Source organism: Neolamprologus brichardi, chromosome 14 (assembly GCF_056152115.1).
Source record: "Neolamprologus brichardi isolate AB-2024 chromosome 14, ASM5615211v1, whole genome shotgun sequence".
Lineage (NCBI taxonomy): Eukaryota > Metazoa > Chordata > Actinopteri > Cichliformes > Cichlidae > Neolamprologus > Neolamprologus brichardi.
Window position 1 is genome coordinate 30,749,680 of NC_142117.1, and position 23,875 is coordinate 30,773,554.

Consider the following 23,875-nt stretch of genomic DNA (forward strand, 5'->3'; position numbering starts at 1 on the left):
GATAATGCTCGTCTTTACTGTCCAAGTGGCTTCTTTTTAGAGTAAGTAGATTGTGTTTTTTCCTCTTTGGTGATTCATGTCAAAAGAGGTCAAAACCTAGTTGCTGTTCTTCCTCCATCACCTTTGCTCTTTAGAAGATGACAGGGTTGGTATTGTCTATCTGTTTGTTCTTGCCTTCTACGTCACTGAGACTGGAGACTCGTCCCTTGTTTACATTGCAGAGATCTTGTCTTCACTGTCCTTTTTTCAACCCGTGTCTACTACAGGTGCATCAAGATGGGTTCTTTGTGACAAAAATCATGTTATAAAAAACCTCCCCAGAAAGACTAAGTCAACAGCTGTTACTGTCTTTTGTGTTAAATTAGATATTGTGCTGTCTGTTGACATTCTGGGCTTTTCTCTGTGGGCTTCCTGGGTCATGTGACCAGTGGAAAACAAAGTGCTTGACTCGGCCTGACCCTGACCCTTTCTAAAAGACTCACAGGATCAAATGAAGCAGCTTCTTTACTGAAGTGTGTACGTGTGTTTCAGTCCTCCGAGCTACATTTTAGCCCGAGGTGAATAAGTGGTGCTGAAAATAGCACCACACTGATCACTGGCTGCGGAACAGGCCAGTGGCGGGCCTAAAAAAAGCATCTATATTTTCTGAAATACATTTCATTCCTGTCACTTGCTAAGAGTGACAGATCGCTTTTTATAGAAATACAGAAAAAGGATGTTACACAATGAGAAAACGGTAAATGTGTAAATTTTGATATTTTGCCTGGTTGGAAGTATTTGATGTTTGCAACATAAAATGAGAAGTATGCAGCTGTTATTGTTGTTGTCATGTCAGATAAGCTAAGATCAGAGGGGTTCTATGGGCTCCTACGTGCAGTTTCTAACTCTCCCTAACATCGTATAATTTCACTTTCAAACAGAACAAATGGAAAACTGAGCCCTTCATTAATATTCTCAGCTGCACACACTTCGGTGCCGAGATATCTCACTATGTGGCCTTGCTATAATGTTTAAATCACCTGTCCTGCTCGGTAGAAAAATGGTCTGTGTCTTTTATTAATTTCAGCACTGTCACATCAGCTTCATACTGAGAGGGCAAGCTGGGGTCAGCAGAGGTTTAGTTATTCCAGAAAGTGTCATTCTGTGTGTTTAGCATGGATTTAAACCTGTTTAAACCAGCAGCAATCCCAGCTGGTGCCCATGAAATGAATTCAGCTGATATGATATCACTGCATTTAGGTCATGCACTGCCTGAGCGAGCATACAATAATAGGAGGAAATTCCTAAAATAATTATGGTAGAACGATCATTGAAGCTGCTGTCTTCAATGGCAGCAGCCAGGTTAGAAGAGCTTACTGTGGTTATTCTTCAGCGATGACCTGACGTTTTCTTGCGTTAGGATTTTTGTTGCACATTTTTGTAAAAAGAAATGTATTCATTTTTTCTTAAACATGTAACCTGCTCAGACCTACCTGGGGAGAACACTCTGAACCCATGTTAAGCTTTGAGTAATAGACCACATTGTCCCGAACAGAGGTGCAAATTCTGGTAACAGCTAACGCATACACTCACAGGCTATTTCATTAGGTGCACCTGTTTGGTTGCTCATTAACACAAATATCAAATCAGCCAATCACATGACAGCAGCTCGGTGCATTCAGGCACGTAGACATGCTCAAGATGGCCTGTTGGACTGAAGTTAAAACTGAGCAACAGAATGGGGAAGAAAGTGACTTTGAATGTGGCATGGTTGTTGGTGTCAGATAGTCTGGTCTGAGTACTTCAGAAACTGCTGAGCTACTGGGATTTTTAGCACACATAAGTATTTAGGGTTTATAGAGAATGGTCCAGAAAAAGAAAAAATGTCCAGTAAGCAGCAGTTCTCAGGGCAAAAATGCCTCATTGATGTCACTGGTCAGAGAACAAATTCCCGACTGCTTCGATCTGTTATGAAGGCAACAGTAGCTCAACTATTCGTTACAACCAAAGAATGCAGAAGAACCTATTTGAATGTGCAACATGCCAAACCTTGAAGCAGATGGGCCACAGCAGTAAAAGACCACACTGGTTGATTTTCTTGTCAGCTAAGAGCAGGAAACTAAAGCTAGAATTTGCGTTGATCAATCCAAAATTGGACAGTTGAAAATGTTAATGTTGTTACTTGGAGAGATGAGTCTCGATTTCTGCTGCGAGATTCAGGTAGTAGGGTCAAAATTTGAAAGCATGGATCGATCCTGCTTTGTATCTATAGGTCAGGGTGCTGCTGTTGGTGTAACGGTGTGGGGAAGAATTTCTTGGTATACGATGGGTCCTTTAGCACCAACTGAGCATCATTTAAATGCCATGTCCATCCCTTTATGGCCACAGTGTATCCATCTTTTGAGCATCTTCCAGCAGGATGGTATATCATTTACTTTGTTATCCACCAGATCTTAAGTAACCTTTAAGATGTGATGGAACATGAGATTTGCATCATGCATGTGGAAGTCTGTGATGCTTTCAGAATTAAGGCAGAGGACTGAGGTAGCTATGAAGGCAAAAGGGAGTTCAACCTGCAGGGTTTGCCTGATGAAGACTATATGTGAGTTGTCAGTTATACCTAATAAAGAAAGACTGACTGTAAAGATAATACACAAATTTGTAAGTAAAATAACTGAATAATTATTATTAATCATCACACGCAAAGAATACCTATAATAGAGCATTTGTCTAATTTTGGATTTATTTATTTCAGTGCTATTTTTCTGGATTTTCATATTAGACTATTGTGACAGTACAGGAGAAAGTGATTGCTCACTTGTGGATTCTGTCATTTGAGAGCCACGGTGTGTATTTGCGGTGTTGCGTGGTTTGTAGCTCGTGATGCCTTCAAGTGCCCTACGTAGACCTGGGCACTACTTGAAAATTAAACGAGTACAACTGTGGAAGCGTTAATCTAAAAAGTAACTTTGTATGCAAAGCGTTAACATTGTACACAATATTGTATTAACTGCTCAGCTGTAATAGTGCTGATAAGATGACAGCCAGCGTTACAAATGACAGAGTGAGTTTCACGATGGAGTCCAGAAAACTTTGCTGCACAAAATGTGTGTTTATGTTCTGAAAAATATAAATATTAAACCGAGAACATATAATAAATGTGTCATAGGCTAATGTTGACTTCACTGACATGGGTTTAAAGGTAGCTAATATTTCTTCTACTGTACTCTATATACTGTAAACGTATTTGTTAAATGCATAAACTCATGATTCTATTTTATTCAAAACTGGGTTTTAAAATGATGTAATCTAACCACCTTTTGCTCACACCAGCCCTCCAAGCTCCGCTGCTTCTTTCCCAGATATTATGTACTGTTTCGCTGTAAGGATCATATCGGTTCTCCTAACAATTCCCATGTTTCCCACGTTACTTGAAGGCGTCACGACTACAGGGCTGTGTGTCGGTACACGCGCGCACACAAACACATCTGGTGTGAAGTGGGAAAGCCGCGCTTAGTGCTTTACTGTCACTTTTTTACTTTTACTCGTCTTGCTGATTTCCGTTTCTAACTGGGAGGGATACATTTAATTCCCCTTGAAATGGTGACAACTTCGTTTGAAGACCGGTCACCGGAGTCAGGTTTGCCGCCACTATAGAAAGAACTTGAAGCCGGGAAAAAGGTGATTTTGTGTCGAGGTGTTTAAAGGGGTTTGTGAGAGACCAGGAGGAGTTTATTATTATGTCCGAGTGGAGGATTTGAGATGAATTCTAAAAGAAGGTCAGCGAAACTGAAGCTCCGGCGGTCTTTCAGCGAGCAGCTGTGGAGCTCCACATCCAAAGCCTGGGATTTACTCTGGAAGGGTGTCAGAGAGCGGAGACTGGCAGGTCAGTAGCCCGCTTCAGGTCAGATCTTAGCCCGCGGTATAGGCTGGAATAGAGTGTCATCCACCGCAGCAAACTGAGGTGACCCCATCCTATTACTGGGGAGAGTTTTTTAATTCGTATATAATTCGTGTATAATAATTATTATTGTTTTATTATTGCACACTGATCAGAGTGACATTTAAAGAGAATTTAAGAAGAAAACACATTCTTAATGTGGTAGGCTATGAATTTGTTTTTGTGTTGGTAGATTTTTTTGTCTAAACACTATTGATACTGTTTATCCTAAAAATTACTCCACGCGTGCATGTAGTCTGGTCTAATATTACAATTTTAAAAATTATTTTTTTTTAGTTGCGCTCATAGTTGAAGGTGTAGGTAGTTTGGCAGCAAACTAAAAAAATTGTATAATAAATGCCATTAACTTATAATAAATACCGTTTAATACTTTTCTATAGGAGAGTTTTCCTTTATTAGCGTCGATTTTTTTATTACTTTCAAATGACAGTGGGGTCGTTACACCGCAAGGGGGCGCTGATATGTAATTTCACCAGTTTTATGAAGTGAATGAGATTGAATGAAGCAATGTTTGATCTTGTTTTCTGTCACATAATTTACGTTAAGTTATTATTGTGTTCATAAGAAATTGGTTTTCATTTGGTTTTCTTTCATTAGTTATAATGACTGTATTTCTGCAGGGTAACATTATTGTGCATGCTTTCTGTGCCACTGTCTTTGAGATTGTAAATCACATTTATTTCCCTTTACATTATTTGCTCATACTTGGCTCAAAAAAAAAAAAAAACCCAAATAAACCCAAACTGAAGCAACTTTGTGACTGCATTGAAAATGTTTACACATTGGTGCTTTAACCCCTTTAAAATGCATCTGCCTTTTTCGGTGACAACACATGTGTTGCCAAGAATTATTCATAAAGTGAACTTTATTTTCCAAGTAATATCACGTATAGCTTACATGTTAACTTTTTGAAATGTGTATGAAATTAACTCTATATGAGGAACTGGCACTTAATGGCAAACGAGATGGAAACATTTAACCACAATAGGCACAGTTTTGTTATTGGTATGTTTTGGTATTTTTTTGCTTCTTCTAAGACTGTGTTACATAATGTGGAAAATGTTTAATTTTTAGAGTACTCTGGGATCGATTTAAGTGAATAATTTCAAGGTCAGTTTTTGTTGCACTGGTTCTCTTAATGGCCCTGAGAGAATTGCGTCAGAAGTGAACGTCAGTCATCTGTGCAGTTGCCCGAGTGTACCGCCAGGTGCAGTAAAGTGACCACAATAGCGCCTTATGTGGGGAAAACCACATGAATGACAAAACAGCTCTGTCTTCACTGGTGGATTTGAAGTGCTGTAGTCATTCAAATGGAGACCAGATGTTTTTACGTGATACTTTGTTGAGTTTGCGCACAGAGTTGTATATCAGATCTGATCCATGCTTGGCTCAGCTGTGAAGCCTGTTTAGGAACGTCACTGGTGCAGCAGCTGAGTTCGCCAGTGTCTGGATATCTGACACATTAATCTTGCATTCTTTTCCATATGCAGCATGTGAAGCTGCTTATGTAGACACTGAACAATGAGGGGACAAATGCTGCATAGAGACCAGACCCAGATGTAGATGGCTGACATATGGGAATTGATTTGAATCATTTGTGAACTCTGAAAGTTTTTTCTTTTCTCTTTTTTTAGGCTGCTAGGTGCGGTACAAATTTATATTTTTGGATATTTTCTTTTTTCAGTGTATATGTAGATAATGGTGCTAGTGGGGTACTCGAGATGGATTTGGCCTGTCAGCGAAGAACTTATGATGTCACAAAGAACTTACATTGCGACATCGCTGGAGGTGACTCTTATACAGCTGAGAAATGGCAGCTGTTTCACAAAGTGTGTTTGCACCTTAAAATACTAACGAACTGGCTAAAAGTTTAGTTAAAATTTTTTTTTAAATAAATTATACAGCATCTTATATTATGAAGATAAATTTAAGGCCATTCTGCAGCAAACAAATTTAAAACTAAAGCTTTAATAAGCCTTATCAACACCTCTGAGATTAATGTGTGTTCATTACATATTCAAACAAAGATGTGAGCTGCCAGCCTATGTAGATGAGTTTAAATCACAAACTTTTTTTTCATTATAAGGTGACAGTCCAAGGTTATGACTTTGAGACTTTGAGCCTTTGTCCAAATCCTAGACATTAATTAAACCCCTTAAACTGAATTTTTGTTGGCAACGCAGAAATATTCAAACTGAAAGTTTAGCTTTAAGTCAAATGCCTGATTTGATTTGTTTGGCTTATTTAGGAGCTTTGGAGTAAGTTGTGTTGCAGCCGTAACAGTATTTTATTTGACATTTAGGAATACAAATATACAAGATTGCCTGTATTGTACAGTACTGTGACGCATCTATTACAGCTCTTAAAAGTGTTAAAATATTTGGTTTATTTATAAACTGAGGGTTTAGTGGTTTTCTCTGTCAATCATCACTTTAGTGAGTTGAGACGTTCTTGATCTGTGTGTCCAGTTCTGATAGATTGTGGAGACATAGGCATCCTGGAATAAAAAAGTTCGAGATACTTTGGTCTGCTTCCTTATTTCCCAAGGGTTTGCCACAGCAGACAGATCTGCACGTTTGATTTGGTACAGACTTTACACGAGTAAGCCTTCTTAAAACCTCCCGTTTATCTGGGTATGGCATTGGCATTAGGGCTATCTAAGCCAGAAATTGGGGTTTTGTGTGTCCCCCAATCTTGAACTGGGGATCATTTGCAGATTATGCCTGGTGCATAAACCCACAAATATTCCTTCTGTACTTAGCTTTAGAGCTCAAGCTTCAAATCCAGAAAACAGATTTTTTTTTTTTAGAATCACACCTGGCTGATGGGTATGCTAGATATCTGTTTAAGTGTCAATTAGCAGCTTTGAGCAACCGTCCTCCTGTTGTAATTTTATCTGGAAATCTTACCCCCAGCAGAAGCAAAACTCACAATTAACCAGTCAATGGTGAAATAATTGGTTTGTAGCATTTATATTGTTAAATTCACTCCCAATGACAAATATAGGCATGAAGTCTTGCTAAAAACAAAAAAAAAATCATCCAAGAGCTGAAGTGAGTTAAAAAGTTTAACCACCTCATCATATAGAGCTCAACTGGTCTTGCAGTATTTGAGCGTGATGATCATGCAGAGCTGAGTTCAGCAGTCAGAAATGTGGTGGCTCATGAAGTGGAAATCTTCTGTCACACTAGAGTTATTCTTAAAACTTAGCCACAGGAAACATAGCCACACCAGAAGCAAGACTGCCCAGTCCAGAATACATGTGTCTGCTGCTGAATAAAACCACATCAGACTAACGTCAACTAACTCAAGATGATTCAGAATACAAGTTCCCCTTTTGTAATCACACATGGCAGAAAGTGAGTGGAAAGCAACGAAAGTTTGACATGCATTAAAAGTCTGCATTATGGCTTGGGCCTAATAATGAAGTGTGATACTGCTGCTATATGTGAACTGGACATGATTCAAACTCAGTATCACAAATATCTATTTTTTTTTCCTTATGGGGTATATAAACAATAAAAATCCACTTTGTGACATGGTAGCTATGTTGACAGAGCCTCTGTATGTTTTTGTGCATCTGTAATGTGAGTCTGGATTCCTGTTGTCATGTGGTATAGCAGTTGAGCTCTGAAACCCAGACAGTGGCGTGTTGAAACAAGTTTGATAAGGGCTGGAGTCACTGCGCTCCCTCTAAGGACAGACCACAGCCATTTCATCATGGCATGCGGCATAAAGTTAAACACAAGGACATCTCTGAGTACACAGAAGATGTTGTAGCTCTTTCACGATCACCGCTCAGGTATTTGAGCATGGACGGAGACGGTGACACCATTAATCTCATTCACTGTCATTTACAAGATTGATTCTGTAATGTGATACGTATGATGCACTCGGTGATATACATCGTCTAGACAAAAGGGAAGAGAAATATGCAGAAATGTTTGCCCTCATTTTTTGCATCCAACACTTTAAGCTATTCTTTCACAACGTGAATGAATGCAGGTGTTTGTGTGTGTAAAAAGAGAAAAAAAAAACGAGTCGTCACCCAATGAAATCATCTGAATGGTGTCGCACCATCACCTAGTGCTTTTAAAAAAGCGAGAGCCTTGTATTAAACATGCCACTTGAGGGTGTGGGGAGGGCCATTAAACCCGGGAGAAGTTTATGAAAATGTGAAGTGTGCTGCTGAATTGTGGTCTTTGTGAGCTTAAGCTAGGGTGGATTATGCCAGCTAGTGAGAGGAACAGACAGGGGCTGTGTTTAACTTGGTCGCTTGCCTATTTCTGCTCTATTCACGTGTGTGGCGCCATGCTCACACTAAACAGACAAGCCTGTATGCTGAGGCCGGGACAGTCACTGGGAGAGTGGCAGGGGCCTTGATTGGCACTGGGTGTGTCTGCTGGTACCAAAGCATATTTCAGGTATTAGAAGGCTGTTATTTTATGGTGTAAACTGGCTGACAGAAGTGGACTTTAAAATCATAAGAATATATGATTTAGTTTGCCATTCCAAATGGAGTAAGTGACTTGCTTTTGAAAATATTTGAGATGGGTTTTTTTTAGCTTAGAGGAGATTCATTTTTGGTTTTACTTGTAAAACCTGAAAAGAAGGCGGAGTCAAAAAAATCCAACCTTGTAACGCCGTTTTTATGCTGAGCTTTGTTTAGTTTCTGGAGGATATATTTGGGATATTTTCCACAAAAAAATAGTCCAAATGAGATGTGTTTGCAATACTGGAAATAATAAGCCATGTGGAGTTGCCTGGATAGAGCGCAAATAAAGTGAATGCACCGAACTGTCACCTACACTGCCCATACATTGGTGCAATCTAGCAGTTTCAAAGAACGGCTAATATCTGATCCCACTGGGATAGGACATTTACCTTTTCACAAGCTTCTAAAGAGCTTTAGGATTGCAGGGGATGTGTTGCTCTGTCATTAATGAGCATAAGGAAATCACAAAGAATGTGTTTCAGGGAGCATGTGATTGTTTATCTTTATTTTAATGCATTGTACATTGATTTAGCAGTTCCTTTGTTACTGTCCTGGAATCTCTTACGAGAAAATGAGCTTGCGGAATTGCATATGAATAAATAAACAAATAAATGGGGGGGGGGGGGGGGGGGGGGGGGTTATATGCAAAAATAAGTTGTAATAAGTTGTAGTGATTGTCCCATAAATACCTATTTTTTCCTTTTGTTATACACAGCTTTATTTAAAGTCACAGTTTGATAGATGTCTGTTGGTCCATGGCAGAAAATGGAAACTCATTAAGTCTTTGTGTACCAGCTACAACAGCTGCAATTATGAGGAACTATTACATGATAATAGTCAGATTGTACAAAAGTGAGACTAAACATTATTGTGTCAGGGAGATGAAGCCTTTAATTTTGATCATCAGAACTGAATAAAGTACTTGCTGGAGATTGATCTTTACTTTTCAGTTTAGTAAAGTGGAATTAGGTCAGTCGTGTTCCAACTCCAAGCTATTTTTCCTGTGAGTAGCTGACACTTTATAGGCAGCCTACTGAGAGCACTTCCTGTGACTGGCTGTTATGAGAGGCTGTTATGTGGTGGGTGTGGGTGAGCAGAAATGAGACTTCTCAAATGAAGAACAACTTCTCGCTCTCATTCCCTTTCCGTAGTTTTCTCGAAAACGACCCCAAGAATTTCTCGTGCAGTAAATTTGGTGCCTGTGTGACCTGCAACAGCACAAGTATTGTTCTAGCACAGGGAGGGTCTGAAAGCCACTATTTTTGTAAGCCCTCCCAAACCCCTCTTCATCCTCTCCTGCTCTCCTTACTCAGTTCATAGGCATTCCAGTGGTATTTATATTTCCCTCCAGAGCAGGGGGAAGTTGACAAGTATTCACACAGACATTGGATTCAGCTCAGAAAGGTGGGCAGTACTCCCACTGCCTGCTTGCAATTGGTTTCATTGTGGTCACATGGCCTGCAGAGACAGGCTGAAGTGTTGGCACTCCTCCCCCCATAGCCTCCGCTGTGCCCTCCCTCTCTGCTCACTTTAGGCTTTTCGCGCATGTATGTGAAGTTTTCTGTTGGTCAGACCCTGTGTGGTTGAGTGTGTATCAGCCAGGGGATAGGGGCTTATTACAGTTATGTTTTGGGAGCTTCCCGAGTCCACGGCCAGTGAGTGCCTCGGGAGTATGACTCCTGAGACTCAGGATATATACCTGAGAATGGACCATCACCGCAGACGTTCTGGCTACAGGTTGGGCAGGATTATTGCCAGGCAGCAACTACTCAAGAAGATTGCTGGAGGTAGGAGGCTTGTTAGGACAGAATTGACAGTTCAGACAATTATTCAGTTCTTTTGGTCGTTTGGTTTTTGAGTGAATTTGTCATTTTTCCAGGATTGAGAGGAATACTGACTAAGCAAGGTGGTAGTCAAAACATGGAGTGAATACGTTCTGTCATGTGTTTGTGAACATGAGGCTGTGATTGCATGATGATATGTTGACAAAGTAGTGAGTGTCTTGTTTTGATTGGGATAAGCTGATTGTCCTTTTCATATCAGTTTGTATCTCTATTGGTTTCTCACTTATTTCCAAATAAAAGTGGAATTCAGTGTTAACAGCCTTTTTAAGACACATGTACTGGAAACAGGGTGTGCTTGTGTGTATCGCTGCAGAAGAGAAAAAAAACTTGACCTTTAGCCAACAGGTAGTCAAGGGTGCAGAGGTGTTAAATAATTGGTATTGACTGACTATAACAAATACAGATAGGTGATAATCAATAGGGTCAGTTATGTAAGAAGAGCTGGGCCCACAGTGTAAACACGATACATCAATGAATGTCTTGACTTGACAGGTTTACAAGCACTCCGTTCATTTAAAGATTGCTGCTTGTAACCAGGTGAGCCCTTCGCCTTCAGCTTCCTCCAGGGCCTCTAACCTCTTTCCTTTGTCTTTAAATACCTGGAGACTTAAATCCATTCCCCAGAGGCCAAGAAAGGGCATGTATAACAACAAAGACGACTAAATACTACGACTCCCGCTCCCTCATGCAGGTGTGAGCACTCTGCCGCTGGATCAAAGGGTGGCTGCATTTCATAACTTAAGCTTCATTGCTAAGAAACTTTGGTCATCTGATGGTAACGTACAGCATAGTTCTCCTCTCAGTCACAGTAACAAGAGCGTGAGTCAGATAATGCAGCCTTGTGTGGATAATATTTTGTATCGCCGCAGAGGCAAGGGCAAAACACAAGGCTTGTTTTTGATTGTGATGATGTAAAAGATGCACAAAGGGTGCTGTTGGGTGGATTTCCCAGTACTGCGTGTGTGTACGCCTGTTTTCTGGTGGAAATCTTTATGATCTGGTGTGTACTGACGTGTGGCGTCATGTAACCAGACGTGTTGTTTTCAGATCACAGATGTCTAGGTTGACAACAAACCAACATTGTGGGTCATCTATGACACGGACAGAAAACATGTATGTTTAAAGTGCAATTTAAGATGCTTTTATTCAAGTTAAGTCATTTTAATAACAGGGTTTCTTTTTATGGGAGATCTTGTTTGTCATGTTTTTGAAGAGTAGCTTGGAATCTTTAGTTGGAACCAGTGTTTTGTCACAATTAAGCAATTTTCCTGCTGTGTGACTTTAAAAAAAAAAAACAACTAACCAAAAAACAGTGATAAACAACTAAAATGCTTCTTAAAGGAAGTATCAGTTGTGTATCGTCTTGTGCTCTTACACCAGTCTGAAATGCTGAAGCTAACAGTGAAGTGGTATTTTAAAACACTGGCTACAGAGCCACCGAATTGATCTTTGTGTATTGGCAGTAGCTGCTGCATTCCAGCTGGTCGGCCCTGTTGACACAGCAGGTTGAACGTGAGTGTGGGTCATGGTGATGGGCAGCATTACTCATGTATTGTTTCATTCCAACATTCCAGGGACGGCCGTTCGATCTTAGTCACGTTTCCGATTAGATGACATTTCAAGGTATCCTGAGCTATCTGCGTGGGATCCTCCTCAGTCCTTTAAGTTAAGCTATCGTTAGTTGTTACTCTCGAAATATTCTGTCTTTCCACCTTGGAGAGTAGATGGATGTGCACGCACAGCTGTGTGAATTAAGATGAGACAAAAAAGGTATGTTGGCAGGTTCCAGATCTGAAGCGGTCTGTATATTACAGCAGGAATGCGTCTCTGTCCTTGAAAATATTTCTGAGATTTCAGAGGAGTATCCCACATGTGATTACTCTGGAGGGCTTACAGTCTGTCTGCAGCTTTTTGCCCTCTCCCTCAAATCCTCCCTGCTCAACCCTTGCCTGGATTCTCAGAATGTCTGCATCTGTTTGTTACTATTCATAGGGCAGAGATACGTACAGTACATCATACATTTAAACAGCCATTTGTGTCCAGGCACTGCACATAGTCTCTGGACAAGAATGTGTCGATTTTTTTGTACTGTTATTCTTGTTTAAAAAAAGGAACGACCTTTATTACTGACATTTGAATGATACATTTAGTCTTCTACCACAGGTCGGTACTAGCCACATTTATTTTTGCATGCACATGTCTTACGTTAAAAGGGATGATTTTCATCTGTTTTCCTATAAACTCGGCCAGACTATCGTGAAACTTGACTGTTCATCGATTGTTCATGGACCATTTTTTCCTCTGTGGAAGCATTCCTGTTTTATCATGGAAAACTTCTGGAAGCTTCATCTTTGCTGGAAATGTTTGCTTCAGCAAAGATGAATTTCCAGCAACATTGCTACATTTTCTCGCTTACTGTGTTGGGCCCTTTTCCTAAGTGAGGGGCTGTTGTGTTTTGAACAAGAAGCTCTGTCCAGTGTGACCCTTCCATGGCCTTTCTTCATGCCTTATTGACCTTGGCGCAGGCAGTGGGCTCCAATCTCTAGCCTGGAAAGGCCGTTAGTGCTTTCCTTCATAGCTGAGGACAAATCCTGCTCCTTTTAATATGACAGAAGTTACTGAGTGGCAGCTGTGTGCATATCAGTGAATCTGCATCTTTTCTTTTGCTAACATGGCTGTAAGGCTTCTATCTTAATTGTGCTGTCAGCTACATTAGTACTTATGTTGCCACACAGCAACACTTGGTAAACACCAAGTGTTTTGTTTGGTTTTTTTGTATCAAGGTTTCATGACAAGGTTTATATTTTCTGTAAAGTTTAAATGATTAAAAGAGATAAGTTACTGAGGCAGAAACGTTTGAGTGGGATAATGTGTGTACTGCTTGCAGATTTTTAAGTAGTTAGCATAGAGGAGACAGGACCACTTAAGCTTTTTAAGAGGACAAGCTGCACTGTCTGTTCTTCCTCTGACTGGAAGATTGTTTGAAAACTGCATTGGAAATGGGTTTGCATTGTTCTGTCTTTTGAGAAGTTGTATCAGTAGAAGGGGCTCCTTTAAGTAAGGAATCCAGTGAGACCATGCCCTGTCCCTCTCTAGGCTCCTCTGCCAAAGCACTGCATTATTCATCAGCGGTCTGCTACAACATGTGGCACGTTTGATGAACTGAGTGTGAAACAAATATAACTGCTCCTTCTTTCAAATGAAAGTATGATGATAAGTCAAGATGTAGCCTTGCACATTGTTAACTTGGCTCCTTCAAGCCTGTTTATCTTTTATTCATGAGTTTCTGGGCTGTAGCTGAGAGTGTTATGCAGATTTTGATTGCTGCCTTAAGGGGGCAGTAAATAAAACTGACAGGGAGGGAAAAGCAATTTTGACAATGTGCTTAGCTGGTTGTCTACATCTAACATTACAGTCATCACACTTCAGATAATGAAATCTATGGCTTGTACTGTTGCAGTTTGTTCTGTTACATGATTACTAAAATTGGGTGTGTATTGGTTTAGGCATAACAATGCGATGTCCCAATCCATACCATGCTATTTCTAATTAAGTCTTAGCGTTTAGTGTTTTTGCACTTTGGTGTTTTTTGCAAAAGTGCAGCTGCTTAGCTGAGGAAATATAGAAAATTCAGGATGTAAACAAAGAGTCTTAAAAAGGCTTTAAAAAGTTCTTCCTTTTTCACATTTTAATTGGCTGCGATAGTCAAAAGCTGCTAACTGACTGTCATGTGGTGTTGGACGTATTGTATAACTTCCCGTTTACTGAAAAGTGTGTTGAAATCTGTGTGATAGTTAAACATAGTAGTTAAGATGTAGATGTATGTAAGTATGTATATGAGTTTGGTCACATGCCAATGTGGTTTTTATTCTCTGTATTGCTGTGGGTATGAACATTTGAGGACAATGTGCTGTTCTTTCGAGGGTGTATGCAAGCTAGGATGGTACTCAAAAAGGTTAAGAATTTTAGAAAATTAATGTTCCAGTTGTTATACTGTTTATTGTAAATCCTGTTTTGCCATTTACATCTATGAAACCAAAAAGCTTTTTCCCCCCCAAAGACTTTCTTCCTAATGCCTGTTTAAAAAGTGTAAAGATAAATAGATTGTTAGTGTTCAACATTGTTTAAACAACCCTTGTTTCAGATTTTTGTCTCCCAATCCTCCTTTGTTGAACTGGCAAATGGAAAAAGGTCTGAATTTCAATGAAAACATCAGGCGTACACATTTTATTTCAGATATTATTTGAGTGTTAAATAATAGAGCACATATACACTTGTATAACAGAGCTATTTAAACTATAGCTCTACATGGTTCTTGTTGTAGATCCAACTGTTCCTAAGGTCAAAATGTACTGTGTACAGTTTGTTAGTTGTTAGAAATTTCTTGCTCTGTTGACTAACAAACAGAGGGGAAAAAAACAAATGGTTAAGAATCTTGTAACTCTCAGGAACAAACTGGCTCACTCCAACCAACCTCTAACAAGTAATGCAAACATCGCATTCATAAAGCTCTTTTGCAGATTCCCACTTTTTGCCTGTATTTGGCAGGGTGAGCTCACATACTCTTTGCAAGCTCCTTCTGCTGTGTGTGAATCAGTTGAGGCTGACAGCTGCCACATGTGTGGAGCTAATCATTTACTAGGTGCAGATTGAAGAAATGCCTTGGCTGCACTGTAACAGGAACACAAAGTCACATATTAACAGAAGTGCTTTGGAAAACTGCTCAGATGTTTTATATTCCACATGCCACAAAAAAATGCTGTACTGTTTGTACAGTGAATAGTAGATTTATTTTGGCTTGGTCTTGGTTATAATGGAGATTATATAGTCAGTGCCTTTAGGGGTCTGACCTGAAATTTCCACATTTGCTTATATATAAATGTATTTTGTATGGATGCGAAATAAAAAATATAGATAACTATGTATTACACAGTCCAAAATAATTGGTGATTAAAACACAGTGCTCTAAGTGCCAGAGTTTAGCACTTGACTGACCTCTTCTGGTAGAAATGTGCATTACAAGTCATAGCTGGAAAAAAATGACTGAAGTGTAAAGGCAGCGCACATCCAGGTCACAGACATTCAGCCGCCATCTCTCCTCTTTATAGGCTGTTCAGCCCTGACGCCGACGGGCACAGATGAGAAGTGGTTTTACATTTTTAAGTTATTGTTCTTTGGGTAAGAGTACAAATGCTCTAATAGAGCAGAACAGTCACTTAACTCTATGGGTGGCTGGCAGTACTGGTAAACCAAAGCTGTACCTCGTCATACACAAAACTTGTGCTGACAGTATGCTCCTCTGTGCTGCCACTCACAAGTCTGTTCCATGAGTACATCAAGCTCCTGAGGAAATCTTGTAGCCACTCACTTTGAAGTTGTTAATTAGGACCAGCGTCTCAACGGATGCTCCATGCTTTTATTGTGGAGGTCCTGAGAGGGCTTTCTCACGGTATGGGGCCCGTGCTCTGACATTGGCCCTCTCTCTACCCTCTGACTCTCCCAGGCCATTCCCAGAGAAGGAGGGAACCCTGCATAGTGCCCTCTGGGAACCTTTCCAAATGAGAGGAAGGAGGACCTAATAGAGCTCTGCAGGATCTGACTTCAGAAGGATTTCTTCAGGATGTTTTTTTCCTTTCTATTTTTGTCTTTACTCATTACTTCACTCATAAACTACACAGGATGTGTTAGTTTATACTAATTATCTCAAAAAGTTGATTCTGTTCATCTAGATGTAGCCTTTTCAGTGGGGGGAAACGTTTCATCACTCATCCAAGTGACTTCTTCAGTCTCCGCTGACTGCAAGTTCCCCCAATCTTATAAACAGTACATTTGCATAATGACTGAAACTAGCACCACTGATGAAAAATGGGCTGTGAGGTCAGTTTCTTGATCATTAATATGCAAATTGTCGCAAGCATTGATCAATGGTCATGAGAAGCATTCACAGAGAGTCGGGGGATGGCTGCAATCACAGCATTGTAAGATTGTGAAAGATGTACCCTTAGGCCCCTTGATTCAGAGATGCTCTTTCTCTTTTCACAAAAAAGGGCCTCCCTGACTCCCCGCTCAAACCAGCGTTCCTCCCTGTCCAGGATGTGTACATCCTCGCCATTGAGAGAGTGGCCACTGGTTGCTTAGTGCTTCTGTGTTGTGCCATCCGCTTAGCCAGAGGTTGTTGGTTTCCCCGATGTATTAATCACAGTAATTCTCCTGGAACTTAATGGCGTACACTATATTACTCTGTTTGTGCCAGGCAACAGGATCCTTGGGGTGGACCAATTTTTGGTGCAACGTGTTTTGGGGTTTGAAAATCACAGAGAAAATGTGCCTCAGCTGTTCCGATACTCCTGACTCATAAGGGCTCACTAAGGGTTTTCACTTAGGCAGCAGTTGTCCTTCTTCTCTTCTGGATCACCTGGAGCATTTTGGGATTTCCTTACCTGGATGATTGAGCATGCATCATGACATTTATACTATTTGGCATCTGATTTTTTTTTTTTTTATCTGTGTGGGTGCCACAACTTTAGAAACATGTGTCATAAAGCTTCCAGTAATTCTATTTTCATGTTACTGTCAAGATTTCACCTGAGCTGGCTGAGAGTTTGTCAGTAATTCTTTGCAATTAGTAATTCTTCTTCACTGGAAAACCAAATTGTAGTGTTTACGTAGACTATCAAAGAGAATGAAGAATCAAGACATGCACCCTATAGAATTTCACATAAAAGACAAGATGTATGGACTTTGAATGCGGATGCATCAAAGACCTACTGTATAAGAACTTGTTTAGTTTGTTTGTAGGACTAAAGTGTTACATTTAACTACATGGCCACATGGGAAACCATAGGAGCTAACTGTAACAGAGCTGGCATAAAAGACGACGAGGAGGGAGTCAACTAGAAAAGCCCTGACAGGAATCTTGCTGAGAGAGGGGAAAAGGAAAAGAAAGAGGGGAGGTTGCAGACAGCTCCAAGGAGATGTTAGTGAAGAGAAAGTGGAGCTCACCGTAAGTCTGATAGGATTGCAGGCCTTACATCTGGACTGCAGGAAGCACAGATGTCCACAGGTACAATAGCTCTCTAGGATCTGTTTCAACAAGCTATGCTTCCTATGTTGGCTTTAAAAACAAACCACAGTTTTGAAAAAGGAAAATTTATGAGAGCAGATAGTAACTCCTTGGTGCATGTTATTACTGCCCTGCCCATGTTATTAATCCTGCACTGTGTTACTTATCTGTTGATAGAGTGAATAATTTCATCTGAAAACTAGAGCGACGATTAATCTATAAAGATCACTGTGGGTTGAGGAAATAGTCCAAGGTTTCAGGGACTTTTGCCTGCATGAAGAAGGAAATCAGCAAAAGCCAAAGCTGATACTTTTATCACAAAAGAAAGCAAATCCTTAAGAAAAGGGCCTCCACGATGGTTTTCAGAACACTTTAACATGCGTGGGAACGTGGCTTCAGTTCAGTGTCTGGAAGTGTTTAGCTTTCACATTGTCTCTTGGAAGTTGCTGCGGTATGTATTTCACAGAAAGCTCGACTGATTGATTTCTTCTCTATTCAGAGCTGTTGGCAGTAAAGTGGAGGTACATGGGGATCTGGAAATTACCATCCCTTCTAGAGTTTGGGGTCAGAGATCCCTTCTGTTGTAAAAGACACTTCTGTTTAAGTGTCAGTTTGAAGCCATGTGCCAAAGTATCCTGTAGTGTGACCAAAGGGGAGGAAGCAGAACACCTGTCTGTGAAGCAGAAGTACACTTGACACTAACCTCAGTTTTTGCTATTTGCAAAGCAACCCCAGGGATTCAACATGTGATTGTTAGAACGTTTTCTCAAAACCAAGTGAATGTGAGACACTGTAACAGCCTGCCTGAAAACACTGTAGAGCTGATGGTTTGAACTTTGAAGCCTTGGCTTGCTCAGAAGCCACGTGGCCCCAGCATCATACGCAGTTATTTGTCTTCTGGCTCTGACTCCCAGCCAGCAGGAATGGCTATTAGTTTACAGTTTGTGTCTGGGATCATCTGTAAATCCTCCATGGAAAGGCTGTTTGTGGCAGCACAAGAGAGTGATTTTGAAAGCTTTCCCTTTTCTTTCTGACTGTTGACTTGGAACATAAACTGATATTTGCTTTTAGAAACCATTTGTAGTTATTTACTAGAGTTTAGCGATGTTTGGATTATCATGAAGCGTGCCATTCCCGCATGATTTTCAAGCTGGAATTTTACTGGAGGTTTTTTTTTTTTTTTTTAAATTTTTTTTTTAAGCCTACTGCTGACCAACACTGCACAGGAATGAGCGTATGTGAGTTAGCGTCTTGGTATTTAATTGTTGTCACTGTGCATTGTATTATTATTACTAGCTTGTGAATGCTGAAAAAGCTCTAATGGCTATTTCTAGACAAAAGGCAATATGAATGGTGAAAGAAAGCGAGCTGATGGGTTGTTTCCCCTGAAGATGAAAGAACCTTCTCTCTGGGTGTCCTTCAGAGGTGAAGGAGAGTGTTACCACAGCTGTGCTGCTCTTGTTTAAATTCAATACAGGACCTCAAGAGAAAAACACAGCCCAGATGACTTTTGACCCAGCAGGCTTTGGCAATGGTCAACAGCAGCAGATCTCTAGCTCACGTTGTTATGTTATTTACTCATTTTACTATTTAATCAATAAGTGCTTGCTGTGAGTTTGTGTGTGTGTGTGTCTGCTGAGAAATGAAAGGTAGACGTCAGTCATTAAAAATGCTAAGGTTTATAACTTTTAACAGACAAAGAAAAGAATTAAAGCCCAATTGATGATGATAGATTAAAAGGCTGGTCTGTGGATCTAAGATTTAATTGTGAAACCTTGCACTTACACAGGTTCAGAATGCTAATGCCGCCTTGGCACCAGGTTTTTCTGGGCTCACACTGTGATTGTCCTAAAGTCTCTGTTCTTCAGGAGATTTTCTTTATCCACTTTGTTACTGGAGACCTGTCGGCCAATGAAAGGATCTCTCCACAGGTCAGTGTGGACCACAGGGCAGAAGTTGGCCCAAGATTTGCACAGCTCATTTGTATTTGGGGACATTTTGCCTTGGTGTCTTAGCAACACAGCCAAAAGCTGATCATTTTAAACCTGCATCCTGTGTCGACCGCAGGATAACAGGTCCCCTGTGTGCCCCACAGGATCAAATGAGGGGGTGGAGGTCCCTGGATGATTCAACATTGGCTCTCTGTAATTACTTGGCCCGTGGAGCCATCTAGCTCATGTGCCAATCAAGAACAAAGTCAAATCTGCAAAGGTACTCTGTTGTCACTCAATACGAGAGAAACAAAGTCTCTTGAATTTGACTTGTATTCTTTATTTCACTATCTTAGTAGTTTATCAGTGATAATGTGAATGTTATAAACTGAAAGGCAGTTGTGATGTTAAGCAGTGGCACCTCCTGTTTCACTGTGGCATATTGTGCTGAGGATATTGGAGTCTGAGGGACATGTAGAGCTTTGTTAATTAAGACCTTCTTTTGAAATAGGAAGGCTTTATTCCCACGGCATTAGGTGAATTGCATGGGGCAGCACACTATTAATCCACCTTGTGAATTGCAAGCATTTCCTTGAACTCTTCTGTTCTCTTCTTTTGCGCTTCCTGTTTGCTCCCCTGTACACAATTATAAGCTGTGAGACAGAAGGAATGTAAGGCTATTTTCAGCATGAAACATCAGATGTTGTGGTTTTGTTGCAGACTAGGAGAAGGGCAGTGTGTTTCCCCTGGCTGTCTGTCTAGCCTTAGCTGACTCCTCACAGTGAGTGGGTGTCTGTATGCAATTAGCATCATAAAGGAGAAGAGAGGCCTCACCTCTAGGCTTCCCAGGATGACGACACCTCCTAGTGGAATCTTTTTTTTTCCATATTGCTGGTTCTGTTTGTCATTCTCCAGGTGTTCCTATAGACAGTCTCAGTACTCAGTTACAGTCTGAGTCATCTGGCTGATTCATTTTGTGGCACCGAAGTATGGAGGAGGCACATTTGTGTGGGCATACACAGATAGTAAATTTAACCGTTTGTTTGAGCGTTTTAAAGTTCTGCCATGCTCTTAGTGTCTTTGCTTTTAAATGATTTATTGAGGTAACTAAAGTGGAGGGACTCTGCCATTCTGTCTATGCTTGAAGCTTTATACCCAGTCCTGGCCCCATTAGACCAGGAGAGGAAATGGCAGAAGTGTCACAGCGAGGCAGGCAGAGGGCAAGCGGAGTACATCTGGAATTCTACTCACATGATAGGAAATTATGGATGGTTATGATATCCTTACGTAATCGCAGAGCCATGGAAAACCCTGATCATTTTAAAGTGGCTTTATCCGCATATTAAACCAATAGATTTTCCTCATAAATCATAATTATGGGGATTTAATCAGTATAATGTAAAATTAGGCTATTGATGTATTGTACAGCCAATCCGGCCCCAGTGTCCTTCTGGATTTGATTTATAAAAACATTTACTTATTTGAGTCTTTCACCTTTAACTTTAAAAGATTTACATTGAACTCTAAGGTAAATTGAGTTGACTTTTTGCTTTTTTAAAAGTGTGTTTGTGTCAAAATATATTTTATTTAAAAAAAAATCGTGTTCTTTATGCATTTAATTACTTGAAACTACACTCTCACCATATCAGACGACTTTGAGTGTATTTGTTTTGTTTCAGACATAGAGTTGAAACAGATTGACATATATTACTGTTAGGATGATGTTAGCGCAGAGTCTTGTGAGCCGAGGGGCTCAGCATGATTCACTGCTGCTGATTGCTGACAGTTTATGTCATGGTTTTCCCAGAGTTCAGCTGCCTACGTTTTTTCCATTTCATTGACCCGCTGTAACAACATCTGGAGTCTGTAAAAACCATTCTTCCTTTTTGTTTGTTTAAGTTAAACTTTTCCCACATCACTTTTAACACTTCTTGGATGAAGTTTCGAGAACAAAACTGTAAAAGCTGACCTCATGTAATCTGGACAGAAAACTGACTGAGAGTAGAGAAACATCTTTTAGGAAATTGTAGGAAATTCTTAATTTTTAATTATTGAAATACAAGATAGTCCAAGGATTCAGAGGCAATCTCCTCTGTTGGCTATAGCTTAGATGTTTGCCAAAAATCTGCTGAGTGGGGTATAAAAGAGTTGTCGTGGGCAGAGCTGGATAGGAGGGTCGGGCAGTAGGAGCTGAAGGGGAAGAAGACGGGGGTGAATGTTCACAAGTCTGCCACAGAAAGGGGTGGGTTGAAGGAGAGATTTAGTGTTGGGACAGGCACATGGTAGTTGGGGGTAGACGGAAAGAGAAAGGGAAAGACGGAGCTATGGATCTGAGTTCCAACTGGAAGTTGTGTTCAGACAGGGAGAGAGAGCAGGAATGTGGCTCAGCGTGGGAATGAAGATGCTCTGACATGCTGAGAGACACTCTTAAGATTTGATGGATATATGAACCACTCTGGCTGTATGATGAAAACATCCCGTGAGTACATGATAATTTGTTACTGGCAGGAAACTACAGTGGTAGTTGATTTGAAGTGTTTTGGAGAGTAGGCATATAGCATTTACTGCTACAGATACACATGTTTCTTTTTCAGCTATTTATTAATAAGTGACTTATGTATGTATATATATATATATATATATATATATATATATATATATATATATATATGTATATATATATATATATATATATGTATATATATATATATATATATGTATATATGTATATATATATATATATATATGTATATATATATATATATATATATATATATATGTATATATATATATATATATATGTATATATGTATATATATATATATATATATGTATATATATATATATATATATATATATATATGTATATATATATATATGTATATATATATATGTATATATATATATATATATATATATATATATATATATGTATATGTATATATATATATGTATATATATATGTATATATATATATATATATATATATATATATATATATATATATATATATATATATATGTATATGTATATATATATATGTATATATATATATATATATATATATATATATATATATATATATATATATATGTATATGTATATATATATATGTATATATATATGTATATATATATATATATATATATATATATATATATATGTATATATATATATATATATATATATATGTATATATATATATATATATATATATATGTATATATATATATATGTATATATATATATATGTATATATATATATATATATATATATATATATATATATATATATATATATGTATATATATATATATGTATATGTATTGTACTATTCTTAGTTAGCGTATTGTCTGTCTTGTTAATGTTTGTTTATAATGGAGCACTGTAACAAAAATAATTTCCCCCAGGGATCAATAAAGTATTCTGATTCTGATTAAGACAGATGCTTCACTGACGATAATTACTTATTATTCACAATAAGACTGAATGAATGAATTTGTTCTTTTTATTTTAGATTGTTTTACAAAAGAGTATGAAAGGAAGAAGATTATAAAGGCTCAGGACAAAACAAAATAAAAACCCGAAAGGTTTTTGCTCATGTTGTTGCCAATCAATATTTATCAAATGTTTGGGATGAGACTGTGGGACTACCCACCTCATTCTGTATCTAAACTAGGTTTTCTTTGGGCATTTTGTCACGTCATATCCATGCAATGAATTACATAACAGCTGGGTTTATAAAAAATATATTTTTGGATAATGTTGCACAAAGAGAATGATAAAGGAAGGACGCCCTCAGTTGCCACAGATGCTTTAGTTGTGCACAGCTTTTAACATTCAGAGCCATTGTGTCACAGCCCAACTGGGTTTCATCTCTTTGTGAAACTGTAATTTTATACTGTACACAGTTTTAAAGCTGTGGGTTGTGGAGGGAAAACACAAGTTCTCATTTTTGGCATCATGCCCATCCAGCCTTTTATCCACAAGAGATTTCCTTAGAGAGAGGATGAGAGGACAGAATGTCTCAGTATCGTGTTACAGAATGCCAAACAGAGAGGAATTCCCAGCTCATGTTACTTGCTCCCAGTGGTCCAACCTGTGGCTGTGGGACACAAGAGGACCTGGCAACGCTCTCACTATGAGCTACAGTTGAATAATACAGGTCTGATATTATCCCCCTAAGAGGGAAGGCTAGCTGCTCAGAAAACCTTTAGCTCCTGCTGATACAGGTGGGAACAGAGCAGAGTGGCTCCTGGACGCCTACACATGTTGACTTAACTGCTGGTTAAGGGGGTAAACAGCCGACCTTTTCTATCATCCAAGGACAGAGGGAACTGTTAATATTTATTCAGTTGCATGACCAAAGTCACTTTTTATAGATTTCTGGATGGAAAACAAGTAAAGCAGCACAGGTGAGTTCAGGATTATATCTGGAAAAACATCCGATAGCTGTATATTCATTTAAACAATACAACTGCTGTAATTATGAAGTATAGTGTGACGAATGATGGTGTTTTATGTTTCAGTCGTATTGTGTCAGGCTCAGATAGGGCTTGGAAATAAGACTTCAGATGTAATGGGAGAATTGTTTGTCAGCTG

The 23,875-nt window shown here is 39.2% G+C and overlaps 1 protein-coding gene across 2 annotated transcripts in view; it reads left to right on the forward strand.

Moving 5' to 3' along the window:
• The window catches only part of stard13b (StAR related lipid transfer domain containing 13b), a 59,010-nt gene that overhangs the window by 24,600 nt on the left and 10,535 nt on the right, over positions 1 to 23,875 (forward strand). Inside the window, exon 1 of one of the 2 annotated variants that reach the window (XM_035910228.2) lies at positions 9,975 to 10,222. The exons of the other annotated variant lie outside the window; for it this stretch is intronic. Within the exon in view, the coding sequence (XP_035766121.2) occupies positions 10,060 to 10,222 (163 nt within the window). The 5' untranslated portion in view covers positions 9,975 to 10,059. Of the gene's footprint in view, positions 1 to 9,974; positions 10,223 to 23,875 lie in introns of those variants that run through there. 2 annotated transcript variants of the gene reach the window in all.